The sequence below is a fragment of the Terrapene carolina genome, unplaced genomic scaffold (assembly GCF_002925995.2).
Source record: "Terrapene carolina triunguis isolate 2854851 unplaced genomic scaffold, T_m_triunguis-2.0 Scaffold96, whole genome shotgun sequence".
Classification (NCBI taxonomy): domain Eukaryota; kingdom Metazoa; phylum Chordata; order Testudines; family Emydidae; genus Terrapene; species Terrapene triunguis.
Genome location: NW_020664447.1, coordinates 11,153,047 through 11,178,144, shown reverse-complemented (window position 1 = coordinate 11,178,144; position 25,098 = coordinate 11,153,047). Strand labels below are relative to the sequence as shown.

Here is a 25,098-nt window from a genome sequence, read left to right as displayed (position 1 = left end):
CCTATTCTACTTATTCATAAATGATCTGGAGAAAGGGGTAAAAAGTGAGGTGGAAAAGTTTGCAGATGATACTAAACTGCTCAAGATAGTTAGGACCAAAGCAGACTGTGAAGAACTTCAAAAAGATCTCACAAAACTAAGTGATTGGGCAACAAAATGGCAAATGAAATTTAATGTGGATAAATGTAAAGTAATGCACATTGGGAAAAATAACCCCAACTATACATACAATATGATGGGGGCTAATTTAGCTACAACAAATCAGGAAAAAGATCTTGGAATCATCGTGGACAGTTCTCTGAAGATGTCCACACAGTGTGCAGAGGCGGTCAAAAAAGCAAACAGGATGTTAGGAATCATTAAAAAGGGGATAGAGAATAAGACAGAGAATATATTATTACCCTTATATAAATCGATGGTACGACCACATCTTGAATACTGCATACAGATGTGGTCTCCTCATCTCAAAAAAGATATACTGACACTAGAAAAGGTTCAGAGAAGGGCAACAAAAATGATTAGGGGTTTGGAATGGGTCCCATATGAGGAGAGATTAAAGAGGCTAGGACTTTTCAGCTTGGAAAAGAGGAGAGTAAGGGGGGATATGATAGAGGTATATAAAATCATGAGTGATGTGGAGAAAGTAGATAAGGAAAAGTTATTTACTTATTCCCATAATACAAGAACTAGGGGCCACCAAATGAAATTAATGGGCAGCAGGTTTAAAGCAAATAAAAGGAAGTTCTTCTTCACACAGCGCACAGTCAACTTGTGGAACTCCTTGCCTGAGGAGGTTGTGAAGGCTAGGACTATAACCGCGTTTAAAAGAGAACTGGATAAATTCATGGAGTTTAAGTCCATTAATGGCTATTAGCCACGATGGGTAAGGAATGGTGTCTCTAGCCTCTGTCTGTTGGAGGGTGGAGATGGATGGCAGGAGAGAGATCACTTGATCATTACCTGTTAGGTTCACTCTCTCTGGGGCACCTGGCATTGGCCACTGTCGGTAGACAGGATACTGGGCTAGATGGACCTTTGGTCTGACCCAGTACGGCCGTTCTTATGTTCTGGGCCTATTTGAAGTCTCAGAAGGGTGGGCATAAGTCCACCAAAATGAAAGACCCACCACCTCATAAGAGAGAGGAGCCACTGAGCCCAGAAATCTTGGGATTACAAAACTGAGAATAGGGACAGGTGTCATGACTCATAAATACAAAATGCGGGAACTGGATGGTGTCTGGAAAGGGACAATGCTCACTGATCTGCAAAGGAGTCAGTGGATGCCCTGCAGAGGAACCAGGCCCAGATGCATGAATGATCCAAGGAATGGAGGAAGGCACCACAATCACAAGAATCTCCTCACTGAACATCCTTCTGCTCCACTGATTATTGCCAGCTTGGCTAATGTCAGGAGGAGGCATTTGTGACTTTGTGGGGCTACAGATGGGAAGTGCGTAAAGTAGAGGAACCAAGTGTGCTCAGAAGTAGAGCGAGAATCACCACAGGCGTTAGCCTTTGAGGAGGGCTATACTTTCTTGCGGGGGGATAAGAGGATATCTTTGGCTTCTGGGAAGGTTAGTTTGGTGGTGGGCTTTGAGCAAATCACGCATGCCGTGCTGTCACCTCCCCGTGTACGACCATCAGGCCCCAAAGGCTGTGCGATGCACACAACGCCTCTTGGGCTGTTTACATTTTCCTTCTGCCTTTGGAGCCGCTAAGGTTCAAGTCTTCCCGCTTATCTCCGCTGTCCCGCGGGCTAGAATGGTTAAGGGATGCGGAGGCTCTCACGGGACTCCAGGAGCTGGGGCTTTACACAACCACCGCAGAGCCGGGGCGCTACCGCACCACGTACAGCCGGGGTGTGTCTCCGCGGGTACCGGGCCCTGCACTGGGGTTCGGCCGCTGACTGGCTGGTGTCCGCCAGTACCCACAGGGGGAGGGGCAGAGCGGCCAGTAGCCCGGAAGCGGACTGTGCGCTGTCCCGGAAGTGACGCACCACCATCTTTCCGGTGCGGGTGGCGTGCTCTCTCCGGGCCAGCTAGTAGAGCCGTCGCGGCCATGAGCGTCCCGGCCTTTATCGATATCACCGAGGAGGATCAGGTTAGGGGCCCGGGGAAGCCGCGCTGGGTGTCCGCGATTTGGGCGATGCAGCCGCCCCTCCTCCTCCGTGCCGGCTCCGGCCCGCACCGCGTGTCCCAACGTCCCGGGCGGGGCGCCGCAGCCGGCAGCGCCGGGCGGGCTTGTGCGGCGGAGCCGGACTCCCGGACTCAACCCAGCCAGTGTCAAGCCGAGGGGCCCGGAGCAGCCGCGGCGGCGGGGGGCAGCGAGTGACCCTGCGCCCTGGCTGCCAACGGCCTGGGGGGGGGACGCTCAGGAAGCCCCTAGAAACTCCCGCCCGCCCCTGTCGCTTGTGCTGCGGACACCCCCGATCCCGGGCGTGCGTTGGGGGCTGGGCTGCCGTCAGGCCTGTCCCGGAACGGGGGTGGGGCTGGAAAGCGTTAACTAATCGTCATGCCGGTGTCCCCGTAGTCGGCTGGTCCGTTCCAGAGCGAGAGAAGGTGAGTGAGGTAATATCTCTTATTGAACTAGCCTCTGTTAGTGAGAAAGACAAGACCTGAAGAAGAGCTCTGCGTGGCTGGAAAGCTTGCCTTTCTCGCCTACGGTAGTTGGTCCAATGAAAGATATTGCTTCACCTACCTTGTCTCTAATATCCTGGGACCAACAGGGCTACAACAACACTGCAGATGTGGTCAGTTTCAATCCATCCCAGAATGGCCCTAACCCTAATAGCTAGAAGTTGGTACTGGACCTCAGTGCACTGAGCTTGAGGTATGGTGGATTTTTCATACAAAGCTTTTCTAAAGTCAGAATTAATAATATACCAGAGCTATATAACTCTTTATCCCAGATGATCCTAGAGCACTTTATTGCCTGTACCATTCTGTTACTGAAATCTCTTTTAAAATGAAATAAGGCAGTTTTTTAACAGGGCTCAGCAATAGGAAATGCTTGATGACACTAAGCATATATATATATATATATAGTATTGAATGGAATGTTCAGTTTTATATCATTTTGCTGATATTTAATCTACAAATATTATAGGGTGTTACATTCTTTGTTAAAGACTAAACAATATTTGCAAGACAAACAAAACATTTCTTGAGACTAGAAAACAAATAAGTGAAGCACTGATGAACATGTTGCATACCATTTTCTTTAAATGAATACTGGGATATATTAACCTTGTGCCTGCTGGAGCTCTGTAGACTGTGGGAATAGGAAATTGCAAAAGTTCCATTAAAATGCTTGGGAACTCCATGAGGCCCTTTAAAATAAACTTTGCTCAGGGTTAGTATAAGTTAGAACACTAAATGTAATGAATTGCTTATGTCTTTGCTTAGTTCAAATATTAATTATTTTATCCAATATTGTCTTTTAATCCCCTCCTCCCAAATCCCATGCCTCTAACATCTTTTATTTCTCCCTCCTTCCTTAATTCCTCCCCTAGAGTCCTACTTTGAGGAGAAATGTCAGATATCTGACATTGCTTACATCTTTTATTCTTTCAACCTTCTTTGTATTAAAATTGCCATCATGCTATGGGTTAGCTCATATCTTTGAGCTATTGCTTCAGTCTGTGGATGCCAGCACCTGCTCACTTTCTGAAGGCTTTTAAAAAAATATTTAAGTTCTGCAAAATAAACAAACATTGAAAATACTCCCAAACCACAGAGACTAGATATTTGTGGCGTGAATGTCTAAGTGCACTACTGTCTAGTAACAGTTCTTCAAATGTTCAATCCAAAACCTCTCTAATATAGTGTGGGGTTCTGAAATGTACTTTCCAGTTATTTCTTAAGAAATACCATGTTTATTTAATTTTGATCCTTGACATAAAGATTTTTTTAAAGCATTTATCTTTGTATTGCACTAGCACCTAAAGATCTCGATCAGATCAGGGCCCCATGGTGCTAGTTGCTGTACAAACGTATGGCTTCAAAGAGCTTATATTCAGTCATTTAGTAAAGTGTTGGATTATAAAGTTACGGTATAGGCCTTGTCACCAGGGAAGAGATGTGTTCTCAGCTTGTTAGCTAATTTGAGGTAAAATCCTAGAGAAGGCAAGGTATTTGTAGTTTTCACACAAGACTATGAGGGAACCAGCTAACTCATGTGAAAAGTACAAACTGTCTTGCTTTTTACTAGGATTTTACCTCAAGTTGGCTAATTTGAGTTAAAAGCACACCTTTTCATTCAAGTGAAGACAGCCAATAAGCTGTTGCTAGTAGTATGTACATTTATATTAGTTTCTTTATTTCTTTAAAAGGCTGCAGAACTTCGAGCTTATCTGAAATCTAAAGGAGCTGAGATCTCTGAAGAGAACTCTGAAGGTGGACTTCACATTGACTTGGCTCAGATTATTGAAGTCTGTGATGTATGTCTAAAGGAAGATGATAAAGGTTTGTGTCTTTGAAAGTCTTGGTATGGATATTCTTGATTAGCATACTCAGGAACTTTATGATGACTGAGCTTGTGCGTCACCTTGAGTTACACAGAGCACTTGCATGGCAGAGAGACCAAGAGTGATAGTACTCATAGGAAGCTCATTATGCATTAAGAAGGATTTTCAAAAGTGTTCAGTGTTGTGCTCATTTGAAGTCAGTGGTAAAATGCCTGTTGAATTAAATGGGAGCTAGGTCAGTGCTGGGAGTTTTTGAAAATCCCACCCTAAATTTTTAAAGGGACCAGCCTATACAAGAACATTATTTTTTGTCAGTAATAGAAGAATCCCAGCTGGGAACTTAGAAACTGCTGTGTACTGAGGTTATTCACCTACAGTGAAAGTGATGTGATACCATACTCACCCTGTCCTTGGCTGGTGTAAATTCACAAATAGACTTAGAGGCCATGTAAGGCAGTGTTTAGTCTCTGCGGCATATGGTGAAGTGGTCTGTGGGAGTTAAGCCATTCTTTCCCTCCTCTCTTTGAATCTGCATAATGCAGACACAAAAGAAGACAAAATAAATCACTTGCACAGACACCCTCTCAGATAACTGTTGGCAGACACCCTCTCAGATAACTGTTGGCAAAGTTTGGAGACCTGTTCCATGGCCTTCACTACATAAAGACTCATATATGAACAGACTGTATTCAGTAGAAGTGTCAACATATTATAGTACAACAGGCTCTTGTTAACCCACAATAGGGCATAATTTCCCACAGTGGTGAAGAAATGTTTCCTTCAGTGTGGTAGTTTAAACAAGACAAAATGTGCCTCTATTCAGTCCTGTCTCTTGATGACATGCAGTTCCTTTTGAAGAAATGAGAAATATAGTTTGGACTGTGTCTGAGATGGGTGATTAATCATGTACAACACCAATTTCCATTAAAAAAAAATAGTGGTGAAATAAGACTTGTTGCTGGTTAAGAGCAGGGGGCCCCATTCAAGTAAGTAGCAGCATAACTTTAAGAAGAATGAAGAAATTTGATGCAAGTAACTGTTAATGTTGAGAGTAAACTAAATCAGTTAACTCTACCCTAGAAATTTAACATTGTCTTCTGAGACCTTTTGACAGGATTCAGTACTAATTGCAGTAAATATTAAGTGTACTATGAAGCCTTAACTGAGTTTCTGTGCATCCTATATTCTAAATGATTCTTTGTATATGGCTATATCTTTTAGGTGTGACAAAATAGATAGCTGATGTGACTGTCTTATTTGAAAGGGTGAGGATTCATTTAGGGATGAATATTTATGAATATTGATCATTTAGCATCTTGCAGCAGACAAATGCATGTAAAATATATGGACAGGCCCCATAATTCTATAGCCTGAATGACCATACTTTTTTAAACTGAAGTAGCCTTATTTGGAGAAGATTATGTTCATAATAGTCTGCCATGCTTGTCATGGGGAAGCTAATAATTTTTTTTTACATTGCTTTTTGGGGTGTACAGTTAATCCCAGAAATTAAACATTGGGAATGCTAATCTCCATTTTGGCATTCTAGTGAATCTGGTGAATTGGAATATTATAGTGATCTTTTTATTGGACATCAGTGTATTTGAGATTAAAACTAGTTTGTGCAAGGACTGGGCGAACCAGGGGATTTGCTGGCCAGTGTAGCTAGTGATGGAAAGTTGTTGCAAACTCTTGGCTGCTCAGTGACCAAGGTGCTCTTGGGTCTGTGCTGTCATGAGAAGGTGTCCATAGCACAAACTGCACCCTTGTTGGCAGTCTCAATGAGAATTATATTCTTTGTAGGTTCTTGTACAGCTCTTATCACTGTATTATTTGAGTGCCTTTCAGTTGTGCGCTAAGCAATGTAATGAACATTTGTCAAATGTAGTTAATTTTTTCTTATCTTCTCCCCGGGAGGGGAGTGATGGTGTGGTGGGGGGAATTGTGTTTGCAGTGTAGTGTTTTGGTACGTTTTTTTAAATAGGTATAGACATGTCACTGTATGTTTGTTAGAGCAGACAAGTCAAAGTGCACCTTGCACTTGCAGAGGAAATTAGCTTTATTGATGGTCCTTAGTTTCTGTGGGAGTTCGTTCTACGGTCTGGGACTGACTCCTGAAAAAGCTTTGTCTGTGGCAGATCAGCTTTACCCTTGTGATAAAGTACCATTGTGCCTGAGATACAGAGTTGTTGATCACAGTCCTCATTCTGAAATTTTAGGCAATCTTTTAGATGTGCTGAACCCAAGCCATTGAGTGTTTGAAGATAGGGATGGAGACCTTGAAATTTACATTGGCTTCCCATAAAATATTGAGATTGATGTCATGAGAACAAATTCTCTTTCCACCTTAGAACTGGAAAATAAATAGGGTTGAGATATGCTGATAGGGAATTGCAGGTTAAACTGAGCTGCAGTCACACATACTATACTGTCCAGTTTAATAACTGATTTTGTAAAAAGCCTTTGTGGCTGGAATTGCCCTTTTCCAGTATGTCTTGCTGAGAGAAAATAAGCATTTGTGGCAGGAGTATTTCTAGCACTGATGAACTAATTGTTGCCTGCAGTGTTAAGTTGATGCATGTTTTGTTTATGTGTAGATGTTGAAAGTGTAATGAACAGTGTAGTATCTCTGCTTCTTATCCTGGAACCTGACAAACAAGAAGCTTTGATTGAAAGCCTGTGTGAGAAGTTGGTAAAATTTCGGGAAGGTGAGCGTCCATCTCTGAGGCTGCAGCTGTAAGTATCCCCTAGGGATCAGGGGGACTAAAATATTTTATAAAATATCCTTCCTTTCAGGAGGAGGGATAGTCATGTGTGTATGTTTTGGTTTGTTTTTTGTTTTTAAGTACAGGCCCTTCTATTGAAAGTTTGTGCATGTGTGACCTTTGCATTTTTTGTCACCTTTTTGCCTCTTTTCCCCTTATGTACAAATGGGGATACCTACCTACCTCACTGGGTTATTCTGAGGCTGAATTTATTAATGTTTTTAGAGAGCTTTGAGATCCTCTGATGCAAGGTGCTATAAAGCAGTAAGCCATTATCATCTCTGTCCTAGCAGTGAGATGATTGTGGTTAGAGCCCTGTGCGGATACAAAATTTACATCTGTGGCTAACTCGCACATTCCTGTCTGAGTGTGTGCAAGCGGCTTGCACACACTATTGCGATCAGGGACAGCTGCTTGTGAGCCTGGTGCCTGGCTCAATGGATGGGGTTGGGGACGGCCCAGCCACGCCGGAGGAGCTGCCCAGGCTGGGTGCTGGCTCTTACAAGTGGTGGCCCAACATATTGCTGCTTTTGCTGCTGCAGTTCCTGACCCAGTCGTTGGCCATGGCCCCCCCCAGAGCCCTGCATCTCCGCGGATATCTGCGGATATAAATTTTGTATCCACACAGGGCTCTAATGGTGGTTAGACAGATTTTATATGCTAGTACACGTCAGTGGACACATTGATGTCTGTGCACATTCACCTCATTAATTGCCAAACCTGCTAGGGTTAATTGATTTGTTCTTTGTGGTTTAGGCTGAGCAATCTCTTCCATGGTATGGATAAGAATACTCCTGTGAGATACACAGTCTACTGCAGCCTTATTAAAGTGGCCTCAGCATGTGGTGCCATTCAGTACATTCCAACTGAACTAGATCAGGTAATTGATGTGGTGTCACTAGTTATTTTCTATATTAACTGTATGCCGTCTGTTGTTAAAGGGTAGTCAGAGGTAATACATAGTGGCTGTCACTATTAAAAATTGTCAAGCTCAATTGGAATAAAAAGCAAATTTTTAATTGTGAGGTTTTTGACCTTTTAAAAGTTTTTTTTGTCCCTACAATCGAAGTCAAACTGCTCTTCACAACAAACTAGAAAGTAAACCTCTCTCCTTGATGTTAAACACATCAGATCTGTCTGAGCTTTGTTTGAATATGCAGGGTGTGGAAAAAGTGCTGTAACCAGCTTTGGGACATTAGTTTGATGTCCCTCACTATGGAGGTGGAGATTTGTACGCCCACTCTCCTCCTTTAGGAAGAGGGTGCGAGGTACTGATTTGGGGCCCTGCAGTGGTGCACTTTCCTGATTTTGGACTGTGGAGTGAATACCCAGAAGAGCCAGACAGGGATCTCTGGGAAAGATCCTTTCCATCATTCTTTTTCCTCTTCGGGAGAGTTTGGATCATGTTTAAGTGGGCAGTGTTTGTAGTTCTAACGTTAAGTCAGATTACTCTTCAGAAAACGTTAGTAGCACTTCTTTTTGAATTGTTTTCTATGTAGGTTCGAAAGTGGATTTCTGACTGGAATCTCAGCACAGAGAAAAAACATACTCTTCTGAGACTGCTATATGATGCACTGGTGGACTGCAAGAAGAGGTATGTTGAGTTAAATAAGAGACTATTTCAGTAGTTTTAAATTAGTATATAGTGTGAGATTTGGGGGGAAATAGTTTTTCATTACACTATTCTTTACTGTAAATCTTTTAAATCTCATCAAATACATCTGGACGTACTTTTATTACATCTTAGACTAATATTTAAGAGCTCTTTTAATTTTAAGTTAAAACGTTTTCTCTTAGAACATAGGGGGGCAAACTATGGCCTGCAGGCCACATCCGGCCCGCAGTACCCTTCCCTCGGGCCCCCGAGCTCCTGCCAGGGAGCAAGGTCAGGACAGGCTTGCGGAGGAGCCAGCCCAACTCCCCGGCAGCGCAGTGAGTGGGGCGGAGGCTAGTCCCTGTCCACTCCCCTTCTGCTCCCCTCTCTCCTTGCCTCCCTTGCAGTCACAGTTCCCCCAGCGCCTGGGCAGTGTGGCTGCAGCTCCGGCCAGGTGGCACAGCTATAACGTTGCCAGACCTGGTGCTCCAGGGTGGCACGGTCAGGGAGCAGGGAGAGTTCCGTGGGGGGGGGCAGTCAAGGGGAGTGGGCCCTGCTGCCAGGGACAGGGGCAGAGCAAGCCAGGGCCCCGCTCCACCTCCAGCATGCTTGGGCCCCTGTTCCCAGCAGCCAAGTCCAGACAGGTAGCAAGCCCTACCAGACTGCTGGGGAGAGCAGCCAAATGAGCAGGGGAAACGCACAGGGAAAGGACTGAGCCCTCCTTTCCCCCACCGCACAGGTAATGTGGGGCGGGGAGAGCAGGGAGGATTGGATAGGGGGGCGGTCAGGGGGTGGGGAACAAGGGAGATTGGATGGGGCGGGGGTCCTGGAGGTGGTCAGGGGGTGGGGAGCAGGGATGTTTGGTTATGATGCGGGAGTCCCGGGAGGCAGTCAGGGGTGGGCAGCAGGGGAGGTTGGGTGGGGAGCGGCGGGGTTGGGTGGGGGTTCTGGGGGGCTGGATAGGGGGTGGGAGCCAGGCCACGCCTCGCTGTTTGGGGAGGCATAGCCTCCCCCAGCCTTCCCTATCCGTCCCTCCATAGAATTTCTGTACCCGATGTGGCCCTAGGGCCAAAAAGTTTGCCCACCCCATCTTAGAAGATACTAAAGTTAGTAGTGGGTTGATTGAAAGCTATAAACTTACAAAAGTAAAACTTTTGCTTTCCTTCTAGAAATGATAGCATTATGCCAAGTTTATTATTTAATTGAGCTTTGATGTTTTAATTCCGTGTAGTGCCATCTCTATTGTTCAGTTGGTGTGTGTGGGGGTGTCTATTAATCAAAGTTATCACAATCAGTCTGCTGTTATAAACATTACCTTTGAGACAAAGCTTTGCACTAGACATGGAAATTAATGTTAATATAATACCTGCTGAATTGTTTTAAAATCTCATTGGGGACCATAATAGGAGTCTTTGATCTAATGAACTAGGCTGACCAAGGTAATTTGACATCTTATGTAATTCTGTACAGTCTACCTGCAAATTAATTTTAGTGTTAATAAATTGACAGCAGCTTTTGTTTGCACACGTCAGCATAACTCTTTACATTTACAGATAAGAAAGGATAAACAAGAGGCACAAACCTTGCCTTCACAAAAGTAAACTTTTTTCATTCAGATTTAAATAAGGAATTGTTACACAACAGTTTCAGGATTTTTGGTATGGTTTTAACACTCCTCACTTCCTTTATGTAGATGGACAACCCTCTTTATCTTTGTGGACAAGCAGGCATCTTATTTTAATATGTTTATTATCACAACACCTCAGAATATTATTAAAAAAAAGAGTCCAGTCAACAGATTTATTTGGGCATAAGCTTTTGTGGGTAAAAAACCTCACTTCTTCAGATTACCCGATTCCTTCTTGTTTTTGTGGATACAGACTAACACGGCTACCCCCGATACTTGACACCATGTCAGAATATTATGCACACACTTGGTATCCCTTCCCCTCACTTAATTAAAAAGGACTTGAGGTTATTAAAATATTTTTAACTAAAGGTTTGAGGTTTTGGTCAGCTTTTTGGAAGGGCAGCATGGTTGTGGTGGTTTTTGCTACTTGCCTGCTGCAAGAAGAAGGGAAAAAAATACTGTATTTAAATAAATCGTTGAGAGGAATGGTTTTCAGTTTGTATAAACTGCTAGATTTCACATATGGCAAACAGGGATCAACTACTCATGGGTTCCACTGGTCATGGATGTTGGGAAGTGGCTATGTTGGCTCTCACTCAGGGGATCCTGCCCTAAATTGGGGTAAGGCTCCCAAGAGTGGCTAAGCTGGTATCAGGGATGATTTACAATGATACTGTGGTGTAAAATTGGCTTCACTGTAGCCAGAGATCTGAGGTGTAACCTTCATTCAACTTCTTACTCATTCAGCCATTTTCACTAGAATACTTTTGCACGGATGAGACTATATAGCAGCTCTCAGGTGGCCAAAATAATACTTACACATTCTTTGAGAGGTTAACCAAAGACCTTGTATGTAATGAAGAGTGTATGCTTTATGTTTGAAAAGTACTAAGTTAATATACATTTCTACTCTGTAAAAACTTCTCATTCCACCAATTGAATTATAGAGCCCTATGTTTTTCTAAAGCAAAACAATAATTAGCTTATTACAAATGTTGTTAAAAATAAGCCAAGATAAAAAGGATCATCCATTTAAGTCATCTAATTAAAAGAAAAGCTATTTGCAATTGAACTAGCTTGCTTTTCCATTATCGTTTTCAAATTCCACCTGTAGATCTTTGAATTGAAGAGGAAGTTAACAAATTGGCTCCAGTTGTGTCTTTTAAACAGTTAACCGTTTTCTAACTTGGCTAGTTATCAAATCTGTATATGAATTAATTTTCTTTAAATTGTCTTGTTTTTGGTAATGTATTCCACTTTACTACCAAAATTGTGTAAAAAAAAAAAAAAAAAAAAAAAAAAAAAAATCAACAAAAAAAAAAAAAAAAAAAAAAAAAAATATAAAATACAACAAACATGGTACTATCATCTGGGTCAGTGCAGAGTTTGCAATCAATAGGATGATTTTTCAGAGCATCTTACTCTTCTTAGGGGAAGGAAAATGAGTGACCTTTGACCCAGATCATTCTCCTGGATCAACGGGCAGGCACTATCTGCAATACTCTGGGAAACTCAAAGCAGCATTCCAGCCTTAGCATTCAGGAATGTTGCTAGACCTAGCAGTATGAAAAGATAAATGGGAATGGAAAAATGAAGTGATAAAGACATACTTCAATTACTTTGTCTGTTTATAAACAAAGGACATGGAGAAATAATTATTTATTAACTTTCTGATTTCTCACCGGCTGTTGTAAGATGGATTGATATGTATAGCTAATGGATCTTCCATAGTGCATGACCATAGAGTGTACAGTTTCAGTAACTTCTGAAGGCTACTTTAAATACAGATGTTTAACATGCACACTTCCATCCCACAGTAATAAGTGAGAATTTGCTTTATGGAGACCTCTCCTGCTACTTTTTGGTGGAAGTCTCCTATTTCTAATGTTCAAGAATCATCGGGAATCCTTGGAGTAAGAAAACAATATTAATTTTTCCACAGTGAACTGAGGAAAATTGGAAGATGGCAGGGGTTGCCTTATTTCTGAGATCTTTATTGGTAGCTGAATTTTTCCCCCCCTGTTCTTTGTGCCTCTTCCTGCAGAGATTGTCCAGTAGAGCTTTGTGCCTTAGTTGCTGCTGCACATAGCACTTTCCCAGCTGTAGCAGAGTGAAACTGCTAGGCATAGCAGACTCTCTTCTCTTCCAGTCTGCTGGTGCTCCCAAGGAAGTACTCAGCACCGATCTTGCAAGATCATTAGTTATATCCTCCCACTGAATTTTTAAAATGTAGAGGGACTTGTGATTTCCAAATCTTGTTTAACCCCCCCGTATACTCTGTTCCCATTCTCACCTCTCTGTTATACCTGGTTTCAGCTACCTCCTTCCCATTGACTTTTTGACTAATCATACATCTAGATTGGCTAGTGCAGCTGAAAGTATTTGCCTGGGTTGTCTTGCTAGAAGAATATTAAAAATGTGTGCATAACACAGGAGATATATGGCATAGTAGAGAGCTTTTATAAAACGTTGCCACGTATGTTGCCACGTTCCGCATCCAAAATTGAACTGAATTAAATAGGGCAGAAATGTCTGCAATACTTTTTCTAAGGGAATGTAAAAGACTGGAGGAGAGGGGAGTTTAATTTCTTGAAATTCTCAATTTGACATTTTCTAGAAGTACAGGAGTGAAAACTCCTTTGTTTTCTAAAAAGTGAGCAGCAAATATTTTCTCTCAAATGAGCTAAATGCCCTATAGCAAGGGTAAGAGCAAGGCTGGTCCTAAATTCTGCAGCAGATCAGATCAATTCAAAATAGAGTTTTGTTAAATATGAAAATATTACAACCAGAACAGTATTTTTCATGAGTTTTCATTTTAATTTAGTTTCTAATTTTTTCACTTTCAAAGTGCTCAGAAATGAAAATAAATTATCAGTGGAGAAACTGGAAATCTTGGCAGGTGGGTGGAAAATGTCAGCGCTTTTGGCAGCTGGGAAGTTGTAGGAGGCAGTTTGAGATAAACACACTAGCTGGATGTGTCTATTAAAATGATCAGCAATGAAATAGTTAACATTGTTGACATTTGAGTCCTTGTCTTTGCTGCTAAAATAGATGCATGTATAGGGCTGACCTCAGCAAGTTTGCCCGATGTTAAAACTAAAGTATCTAGTCTTCAGTGTGTAACTCACGATTTCTCATGTGCTTTAGTAAAAACGTACGTTTTTTAGCAGTGAAGGCAAGGCCTAAATTTTCATAACTAGGTTTTATAGGTAGCAGCTTTCTGAGATGCATGGGGCAGTTCATGCTTCTCAGCCATTATTTCAGGTTGTCTACACACAGTAAACCTCATCTTAAATTGGTTCATTGTGTCTTCACTAGAGGCTTATGCTGTGTACTGCGTTGGTGTACCTTTGCCAGTGCAAAAATCTCTAATGTAGACACTGCCTTAGGGCTAGTCTACATGCAAACAGGTCTTCCAAAATAAGTGTTCACATGCAGACATTCATGTAAACGCCTATATCAGCTTTTAAGTCATACCTTTTGTTGTTTTGGTGCAAGTTTGTGTGTAGACTAGCCCTTATGTAGACAGCACTTCATCAGTTGATTTTCCAAAGGTGAACCAACTGTATTCACAACCATAAAGGGCTTTTTTTTTTTTTAAAGTAAGCTTTGATCATGGAACAAAATTCTGCAGCAATAGCAGTTCTGTGACAGATTCCGCTGCGTACACAACACCTTGGGCAAAAGAGATGTTTTCCCATTTGATCCATCTCCAGATTGAATCAGCTATCTCTTGCTTCCCATCATGCCAGAATTCTGTGGGAGCTTGAAGCCTCTTCTTATAGAGGCTCTGATAAGTGGCAGCTTTGCAAGGTGTCTTCTTGAATATTATTTTTCTTAATAACATAATGCAAAAAAGAACAGTGCTATAAAAATACTAAAAGACCTCTCACCTGAGCCCCCTATGGGCTAGCCATATGTGGCTGGTATCACAACACTGCCAGGGGTGGTTACGATTCATCACTTGGTTTCTGCCCTTTGTGACTTGTTCAGAGTTCATGGTTAAATGTAACTAGTTAAATGCTGATTATACTGCTAAAGCTTGCAATTTGAGGCTTTCCATTCATAAAAGTCTACTTGTTTCATTTAAGAACAAATTTGCAGATATTCTAATGGATCACAGAAGGAAATCCACAGTGCCTAGAATTGCTGTAAAGGAAATGTTCAGATTTTCATGTTACGAAAATACTCTGACACTCTGAAGGTTAGAATAATCAGTTTGAGCTTCTTACTAACAGGCAAAATAGAGCTGATAGTGAAGGGAGCCCCGGTGTTATGTGTAGAGGGAAGGAGGGGAAAAGGAATCTTTTTCATGAACGTATTAGACACTTTTCAGAAAAGTGCATGAATTAGTATCCTCCTGACTGAGATTTGGTTCCAAATGTAGATTAGCCCCTTCAAAGTAAGTAGTAAGATAGTTCCAGGAGAGACTTGTTAGTGATTTTATGGGTAGAGAACACAAAACTGGTTAAATTCTGTTATTGGTAATGTTGTCCAGGTCTCAGTGACTCATTCAGAAAGTTTGCGTCATTAAAGAAAAGGTCAAACCTTCTGTCCATGTGGAAAACCGCTAGTCTCTTATTTTGATAGTGTAGTTATTCCTTCTGAAAGGTGACTATAGAAATGGTATTATATTGGTCTATGCTGAAGCTTTTGTGAAACCTCCAGCAGTTGGTGGCTTCACTACAGCTAGCAGTAGTGAAATCACTAGCATATACATCAATCACTGGTGTGTTTACTACTCCATCATCTAATTAGGAACTGGTCTGCAGTAGCATTTCCATTGTTGATAGCACTGGTAGGATGTTGTAAAAAACCCACACAAAAAAACCCACCAAAACCTTCAATGTAGACAAGACCACAGCTTTCCATATCAAGTTTTACTCAGTTTACTTGTAAAGATTTTTTTCTAAAAGTAAGCCTGGCAAACCAAAGCTGAGTTCTTTCTGACTTCCACATCATGACCAATAATAAAAATTTTGCAATTGGAACTTAATTGTGTGAATATGAGTGAGAGAACAATCTGGCTCACTCTCAGCTTTATTCGCTTTGCTGGGTTTACATGAGCAAAATGTAGTAAAAACTTAATTTTGACACTAATGTCAGTAGATGTCATTCTGAATGCTCACAGAACAGATCTGTTAAGTAAGAAGGTGCTGCTTTTACATAGTCACTTTTCTGACCATAAATGATCTTTAAATATGCCATCTTGCATTTTGAAGTAAACTGTGCAGTACTACTTATTCTGCAGTGATTAGATCCAGATGTGTGTAAGAAGAGTATTCTAGTGAATCACATAAAGCGGTTCCCGGCTAGGAAAGCTTTCCATAACTAGCAGGTAATTTATCAATTTAAGAGAATGAAATGAAGGGTGAAGATAAACATTTTGTAAAACCACAATTGAATGAATACATTTAGCTAATTTGTCCTCTTCACTGCAATTAAAATTGATCATCCACATCCTTTCAAATACAATTTCAGGTGAACTATAACTTCATAATGGAGTTATTTAAATATTTGAGTAGCTTGTAATTATTTTTAAGCATTCCTGAGGTAACACTTTTTTTCTCTCCCTTCCCCCCATAGTGACTCTGCAGCCAAAGTAATGGTGGAACTGTTGGGAAGTTACACAGAGGATAATGCTTCCCAGGCTAGAGTTGATGCTCACAGGTAATATGAAACTCTTGGATTTCCTTGAAGGTGACTTGTAATGCAGTAATTGTATGGTTATGTGCTGAGCGCCCCAAATAATGAGAGCATTGAACAGTCAGTTGCACAACTGACTTTTAAATGCCAAAACTTCACTAAACCCCACAAAGCATGTTCAGCTGATTCCTCTGCGAGTCTTCCTACCTTTCAATATTCTGTTGGTCTCAAACCACACAGGATTGTGCTGGCCTGTTGCTAGAGGGTTAGAGGTCAGGAAGTACTTGTGGGCAGCAGAGGGAATGGTTTTACGAAGGTTACTTTATATGAAATACGCTTTAAAATGATCTACTTTTTATAAAAGGCCATTTTTCTGAGCCTTCCCCACTCCCAAGAGGGTATGTTGGGAGGTCTCATGGAGAACAAGACACCATTCCATGGCTTTGGGTAACACGGAAAGAAGGTTCAGAATAGAATAGAATATCAGGGTTGGAAGGGACCTGAGGAGGTCATCTAGTCCAACCCCCTGCTCAAAGCAGGACTAATCCCCAGACAGATTTTTGCCCCAGATCCTTAAATGGCGCCCTCAAGGATTGAACTCACAACCCTGGGTTTAGTAGGCCAATGCTCAAACCACTGAGCTCTCTCTCCCACAAGGTTATAAAGGTTATATTCAAAATGTTGTGAAAAGTGTCGTCCTTGCTATTGAGTTCATTCAGTGCTGTGTCTTATTGTTATGGGATACTTTTAAGTAGTACCTTTTGGTCACCTTCATTGCTCTCACTGAGTAAATTACCATACATTGAGTCTTATACAATAAATTGAGGAAGTTAATTTTTTGCAGTGGATGCTGTTGTTCAGTTTTGTTTAAATGAATTGAACCCTAACATCTTCTGGAGAGTATGAGCAAATAGGTCACCCCATGCCCATATTCTGTGAGTACCCACAGATTTAAACATTTTAGTCACACATACATAAAAGCTAACAAAAACTTTTGATGTATGTGATAACATTATTACATTTGGGGACTGTAGCACTCCCTCAGATCTACTCAATAAAGTTATTTAAATTTAGAATATTAACAGGAGCAACTACATGGATCACCACACTATGGATCACTAGAAAATCCTTCACCTAGAACAGGGGCGGGCAAACTTTTTGGCCTGAGGGCCGCATCGGGTTTCAGAAATTGTATGGAGGGCTAGTTAGCGGAGGCTGTGCCTCCCCAAACAGGCAGGCGTGGCCCAGCCCCCGCCCCCTATCCAACCCCCCCGCTTCTCGCCCTTGACGGCCCCCCCAGGACTCCTGCCCCATCCAACCCCCCCTGGCCCCTAACTGCCACTCACCGCCCCATCCAACACCACCTCTCCTTCCTGACTGCCCCTCCGGGACCCCTGCCCCATCCAACCACCCCTTCTCCCTGTCCCCTGACCGCTCCCGGAACCCCCACCCCTGACTGCCTCCCGTTGCCCCATCCAACCCCTCCTCTCCTTCCTGACTGCCCCCCCGGGACCTCTGCCCCATCCAACCACCCCTTCTCCCTGACTGCCCCCATTCAACCCCCCTGTTCCCCTGCCCTCTGACCACCCTGACCCCTATCTACACCCCTGGCTCCTGACCACCCCCCTGAACTCCTCTGCCCTCTATCCAACCCCCCTCCCCTGCTCCCTGCCCCCTTACCGTGCTGCCTGGAGCACCGGTGGGTAGCGGTGCGGCTGCACCATGACAGGCAGCCGCGTCGCACGGCTGGAGCCAGCCACGCACTGTGCAGCACAGAGCACCAGGTCAGGCCGGGCTCTGCAGCTGCGCTGCCCCAGGAGCTCGCCGCCCAGAGCATTGCACTGGTGGCACAGTGAGCTGTGGCTGCGGGGGAGGGAGACCAGCAGGGGAGGGGCCGGGGGCTAGCCTCCCGGGCCAGGAGCTCAGGGGCAGGGGAGAACGGTCCTGGGCAAGGGAGAATGGTCCCGCAGGCTGGATGTGGACCCCGGGCTGTAGTTTGCCCACTTCTGACCTAGAATGTGGTTAAAGGATGCTGTAGAACAAACAGCACATGATCATGTAATTAAAGACTTATTGTAGCACATGTGAGAGGCCTAATTAAGCTTGTAACAGAACTTTGATTTTGGCAATTCTAACTCTTGAGAGCTTGACTTTTCAACTTTAATGTTTTTCTAAAGTAGCATTTTTAGGTAATTCCCCCCTCTCATAAAAAGCAAACTTTTTTTTTTTTAAAGTACAGCATCTGTTACCTTATTTGTAAAATGAGTGAATGTTGCCTGACTGCCTCCTAAGTTAGAGATGTGAGGCCTTGCTCAGCAATAATGGCTGCAAAGTGCACAGAATTAGTAACTACCAGTGGGATAACCAGAATTAACTCATGGTCTCCTCCTGATTTCCAGCCCAACCCATCTTGGTCTCTGCCTTCCAAAATGCTCAGTGGGGAGGCTAGGAGCATGCTCAGTTTAGTTAGCATGTTTGGAGATTTTAGCACTATCTAACAAGCTCTACTGAGCATGTGCAAATTGTGATTTTTTTCAGTCTTTTAACTCTGCCAGTTCTGTTAGTTTTCACAGGAACAGTAGAAATGCACCTCCCTGACCCTAAGATTCTCCTCTGCCATGTTTCAAGTTCTTGTTCCGAAGCATGGAAATACTAGGGCTTATCAACAAAACAGTTGGGTTGGGGGGATAACGTTGTCAAAACTGTCTATTTTTCTTAATCTTGTTTTCTAAAATGGCTAAACTGTTTTCACTGAAATAGGGGGGCAGGGGAGGGATTCAGTCTGAGGAAGAGACCTGGCATGGGGATTTTCAGCAAAAATGATTAAAGTTTGGCAAAATTAGAGCAAATAAGTTTTCATAATGGAGAGTGTTAGGCAATCTTAACTGTAATCATTGATAGCAGATCTGCTTATATTACTGAATTAATATTTGCATACTTACTTAATACCCATATCTACATACAAAAACCATACCCTAAAGACGTGCAGACCAAACTATCATACCAAATACTTGTTTCCGCTTGTGTATTACAGTCTGGTGGCCAAGTACTTTTGTTGTTACCTGTTACCAGTGTTGTGAAGAGAGGGGTGGCCTTGAGGTTAAGGCATTCAGGAGATCTAGGATCAGTCCTGCCCTATCTCAGACTTCCTGTGTGACCTTGGGCAAGTCACTTAATTTTTTTATGCCTCACTTCTCTATCTGTAAAGTGGGATAATCCTAATACTTCTTTGCTTCCACTTGTTTTATTTGTCTTGTTTTTTCAGACTGTGAGCTTTTCCAGGCATGTGTCTTTTACAGTAAATGAAAAGTGCCTGATGCAATGGGATCACAACCTCTGCTGGGACTGCTAAGCCCTAGTGTAATATTAATACTATCCTAAAAGTTGGTTACTTACCTGTAAATATAATTACTAAGCATGCAGTTTAACAAAAAGTGTCTTTTCAGGAGTTATAGAAACTTTATAGGACTGTTTAAAGTTTTTAGCTGCAACTAGTAAATTATGAACCTTAGTATGTTTAAGCTTCTTGGTGTTTGTTCTGCTTTGTGTCACATGTCTGAGTCTAATCCATCTTCCCAAAGTGACTTGGTTCTATGAAGCTTATAGGTGATATTAAAGATAATTTACCCATCTTTAATCATTTAAATTACGTAAGGGAATAAAAACCAAGCATATAGCTAAAGCACAGGTTAAGAAGATTTGATCTGGTTCCTTTTTTATGCTCTGACTTAGGTTTTCTTTATGATATTGGACAAATCACTGAGACTTTGTTTTCCCCTTCTTTAAAATGGGGATTAAAAATACTTCCATATTCACAATGGTGATGCGAGCCTATTGTTTATGAATAATTTGGTAAGCATTTTGAGATTCACTAGAAAGCACTGTGGAAGTGCACATTAAATTCTATTATAATTTAATTGGCAGTGCATTTATTTATTGTAACCCATGTGTACTTTCCTTCTCTAACTAGATGTATTGTCCGAGCACTGAAGGACCCAAATACCTTTCTCTTCGACCACCTTCTTGCCTTAAAACCAGTGAAATTTTTGGAAGGAGAACTTATCCATGATGTAAGTAACTTTGTTTTTCAGACAAGTTGTTTTGACATCTCCTGCAGTGGGCTTTTTTTTTTTTCTTCGTTGATTTGATCTATTTTGAAGTTGACTTACTTCAGCTGTATCCTATGCAGGAACAATGACCATTGGACTGCAAGAGATGCTTGAGCAAGGGATTAATTTACAAAATTATTTGCAATTTGTTTCCTTAGACTAATTGTAAGAACAAGGTACAACTCTAATTTAAGATGATGAATATGATCTTCACAGATAATCACTAAAGCAAGTGCACTTTGGGTAAGGAAGTCTTGTCACTAAGATCCAAATTTTGCCATTAGATACATAGGCACCAACTGCCTTTGAAGTCAGAAGTAGGGCCTGGGAAAACAAGCTCAAGACAAATTGTCCATTTTGAAGTTAGTGGGAGTGGTCATTATCTAGAGGCAAATGTTGGCCCTAAATGGTTAACTTCGTTCTTTTTTTTTTTTTTCTGATGCCATTTGCATTTTGTAAGTACATTCAGAGAGATTCATTAAACTGCATCTGATCTTTTCATGTGCCTTCAGTGCAAATGCTCATGAGGTACCTGTTCAGTTTGACTGTAATGAAATTTAGTTAAACTGTTTTTATATTTGAGGTTTTCCTTCTTCTCTTTAGCTTTTGACCATTTTTGTAAGTGCAAAATTAGCATCCTACGTCAAGTTTTATCAGAACAACAAAGACTTCATTGACTCACTTGGTAAGTTTTAAATGATTGCATTTCTGACTTTCTAGTACTCTTTCCATGGCTTTAGATTGGAACTTTCAAAGGCCTTCCCTGCTCAGTCGGTTCAAAGCTTAATCTTTTTTCTTTTTAATTTTAAAAGTTGCCTGGCATCCCTTATTATGCTCAGTGTCTGCGCTTTGACAACTGTTGTAGAATTATAAATTGTGGCACACTTCCCTGTCCTGCCTGTGCCCTACATTACAGCTTACTGGTTTATGTGTATAGAGAGTATAGTGATGTCCGCAAAGAGGCAGATGGCTACTGAACCTAACAGGTACTAGGCTTTAATTATAGATACACCTCTACCCCGATATAACCCGACCCGATATAACACCAATTCGGATATAACGCGGTAAAGCAGCGCTTGGGGGGGGGCTGCATGCTCCGGCGGATCAAAGCAAGTTCAATATAATGCAGTTTCACCTATAACGTGGTAAGATTTTTTGGCTCCTGAGGACAGCCTTATATCGGGATAGAGATGTATTTAGAAAGTCTTTCTCAATGACTTTGGAGGTACATTTAATTGTGGCTTATTCTTAGCTAGAACAAGTTAATATTACCTGTCTCCTTTCCTCACCCCAGTTTAAACTTTGGGGCCTTTGCCACAAGTTCTTTATTCATTGAGGTTAAGACCTCTTAGCTAGCCATCCATCTTGCGACAAGGCTACAGTTTGTCTTGAGCTCATACATTCCTTTCTCTAGCAGCAAATACTGTGCTTGTCAACTTCATGTACAAGCAATCCCATGTAAGACATCTTAATACGTTTTCCTGGTACTTGCTTTAATACATTTTTTGATTGATTTCTTTTATCTACTATTCAGGTACTGTGTTTCATAGGTGGTGTTAATTGTAATTAGGTATAATTGTAATGGAGTCCTTAAAAAACCTGTTGGTAACACTTCTCTGTTGTACAAGAATTTGAAATTTGTGGCATTCTAAACCAGTGGTAATCAATAGGCAGGCTGTGTGCCGAATCCGGATCACCAGATGCTTTTGAATGGACCCCGAAATATTTTTATTTACTACTTCTTATCATTATTGTTTTATTATTTTCTTTGGAGTCTGGACCTTGACTATACCTTGACCAAGAAATTTGGACCTTGACAAAAAATAATTGACTACCCCTGCTCTAAACATTTGTTTACATATGATAGTGCTAAGCTGAATTGAAGCAAACTAAAATTTATGAAGTATCAATGTAGTAATTAAATACCTGAATGGGGGTCAGAAAATTGACTTGTTCCTGAGCATAAACAACTAATTGTCTGGTGGCTTTAAGAGGAGGAAAACTTATATTAGTTTTGTGATGGTCAAGTTAAGTCTTAGTATGATTTAAATGGATAGTTATCTCAGTAATGACTATGAAGCTTCAAAGCAGTGTCATTTTTTTTCATATTCAGCTCAGGAACGGATGTTTTCAAGCAAACCAGTTGGTCTTGAGAATCTAAATGGTTATGGAGAGGGCCAGATACATAAAAGGTTTTTTAAATTTGACATTTAATTCACTTAATTTTTTATACAATCCATGCATCAAAGCATACACTGTGTTCCACTCCCTTATTGTAGAAGATAGATTGGGCTGAAATATTAGGATTCCAGTTTCTTAAATGAGAATAAGCATATAATATAAATGAGTGCAAATGTAGGCGGGCAGTCAAACAATTAAAATGAAACCAATTTTAAAATCATAAAAGCAAATAGATTTTTTTTTTAACCACACAACTAATCTGTGGTACTCACTGCCACAAGAATGCGTCAAGTAGTAGACATTTATCCATAAGAGCATCTATAGTTTTAATAAAAAATTCAAAGGGAAATTTAATCCTCATGTTGCAGGACATAAAACAGCTACCTGGGATTAGGAATAAGCTACTCCATGGGCATGCTATTGCATAATTGTTAGTTTTTGAAGGGTTTACACCTTCTTCTGAAGCAGTTCTTGCTGGTCATTGATGGAGATGTGGTGCCAGATGAGATCCATCAATAACCTAATTCAGTATAGTAATTCCTGTGTTCCATTTTTTTAATACAGTGTGGCTTGTGCTTGTGTACTAAAGGGCTGATAGCTTCCGTTAAGAACGCATTTTAAAAATGGGTTACAGAGCACAAAGAATTATTGAGCAGAGCTAACTCTTCTCTCTGCACTCTTCTGAATAGTTATACATTTACAAAATAATCCCACAGCTTTTACTTCATTACATTAGTGCTCATGTAACTTCTCCCAATAACCTGGCAATGTCAGTTACACAATAATTACAATGAATAACAGCAGGGGACGGGGGAGAAGGTTACTGTGACACGTTACACTTTTTATATTGTGAGGTAGTTGAACAGTTAACTTGTCATAAGTTGTATGTTATAAGACTGAATGAGAGAGTTCTCTTACAGGCATCAGAAATAGAGCTTTAAAAGGATGTTTGTCCAGAATTCCAAAACAGTTAGGATAACAAAATATAAATTCACATTTGAGGTGCTGGAGTGAAGCCCTCATCTTGGCAAGACACCCCTGGAATGTGCTTCATTTTGGGAACATGGGATACCTTAAGAAAATTCACCAACTTCTGCTGAAGAGTGCTTTAGATGCATAATTTCAAAAAATGCATTAACTTTTAAATAATTTGATACAAAAGCATTTTTTATATGCAGAACCAAAATTGTTTAGATTTAAATTTTAAATCACTGAGCACATCTTTTGTGTATTCTCTAAGAAAACAATGCAAAAGATTTTATAAGGCTTGGTCTACTGTGACGTTTGGGGTATCATCTAGACCAGTAAGGGATCCTCTCACCTCCTGCCTTATAACTATGGATGCCATACTACCATGCTGTTATGGCTCAGAGCCTTGATACCAGTAGTCAGTCTACAAGCATAATGGTTTCATCCTGGCTTCTGAAGAGTGCTCTGTATGCAGAATTTAAAAAAATGCATTAATTTTTAAATAATTTGATACCAAAGCATTTTTTCATATACACATCTGAAATTGTTTAGATTTTTAAATCACTGAGCAGATCTTTTACGTGTTCTGTATTTATAAACCCTGCAAAACTTTTGATTCAGATAATAGTACGGCTTTGGTCTGTCCTAAAGTTTGGCCTGTATAACTATTTTGATTAGGGAAGGTGATCTTTTTAACCAAAATACACCTCTACCCTGATATAACGCGACCTAATATAACACGAATTCGGATATAACGCGGTAAAGCAGTGCTCCGGGGGGGCGGGGCTGCGCACTCTGGCGGATCAAAGCAAGTTCGATATAATGCAGTTTCACCTATAACGTGGTAAGATTTTTTTGGCTCCTGAGAACAGCGTTATATCAGGGTAGAGGTGTAGTTATATCAGTAAAAGTCCTAATGTGGACACAATGTTACCTGAAAGGTGCCTTATATACTGCTTTAGTTATAGCTATATCAGCTGGTATAAAGTACCTTTATAGCGGTAGAGCTGCATCCACACTAGGGAAGTTGTACTGCTTTAACTATACTGGTATAGCAACTTTCTAAAGTAAACAAGCTTTAAGAGTGCATGTAGGGTTCGAAGTGACAGTGAGTTGGGGGTCAATATTTCAGTCAGAGTTGGCCTCTCATCTTGTTTAAATCCAAGATGGCAACTAATTTAGTAGTTTTATTCCAGAATAAAGGTGCCTTTTCAGAGAGTACGTCCAGACTACCCACCATATTGGCGGGTAGCGATCGATTTATCGGGGATCGAGATATCGCGTATCGTTAAGACGCGATATATCGATCCCCAAACGCGCTCCCCGTCGACTCCGGAACTCCACCGGAGCGAGCGGCGGTAGCGGAGTCTACGGGGGAGCCGCGGCCGTCGATCCTGCGTTGTGAGGACCCAAGGTAAATCGATCTAAGGTACTTCGACTTCAGCTATGCTATTCACGTAGCTGAAGTTGCGTATCTTAGATCGATTTCCCCCCCCCCCCCAGTGTAGACCAGCCCTGATTCAGTTTAACCCACTTTGAAAGTGGATTAAGCTTAACAGGAACAAGGCACTCTCATTCCAAAATAAGTGTCACACAAGGAGTTATATTCAGAAATAGCCAAAAGACTCTGAATTCACGCAACACCTTATTGCAAATTAACTTTCAAGAGTAGACAATCCCTTAGTCCCCATTTTCTAGATTCAGAGCTCACCAAGCAGTTTTTCACAATTTGGTGTGAT

At 41.4% G+C, this 25,098-nt stretch overlaps 1 protein-coding gene across 1 annotated transcript in view; it reads left to right on the top strand.

Annotated features, from left to right (window-relative positions):
• The first annotated feature begins 2,058 nt into the window (after window positions 1-2,058).
• The window catches only part of EIF3M (eukaryotic translation initiation factor 3 subunit M), a 28,082-nt gene continuing 5,042 nt past the window's right edge, over window positions 2,059-25,098 (top strand). Inside the window, exons 1-8 of the mRNA XM_024211460.2 lie at window positions 2,059-2,100; window positions 4,331-4,463; window positions 7,063-7,201; window positions 7,987-8,110; window positions 8,730-8,824; window positions 16,041-16,124; window positions 20,071-20,170; window positions 20,813-20,894. Coding sequence (XP_024067228.1) covers window positions 2,059-2,100; window positions 4,331-4,463; window positions 7,063-7,201; window positions 7,987-8,110; window positions 8,730-8,824; window positions 16,041-16,124; window positions 20,071-20,170; window positions 20,813-20,894 — 799 coding nt within the window. The remainder of the gene's footprint in view (window positions 2,101-4,330; window positions 4,464-7,062; window positions 7,202-7,986; window positions 8,111-8,729; window positions 8,825-16,040; window positions 16,125-20,070; window positions 20,171-20,812; window positions 20,895-25,098) is intronic.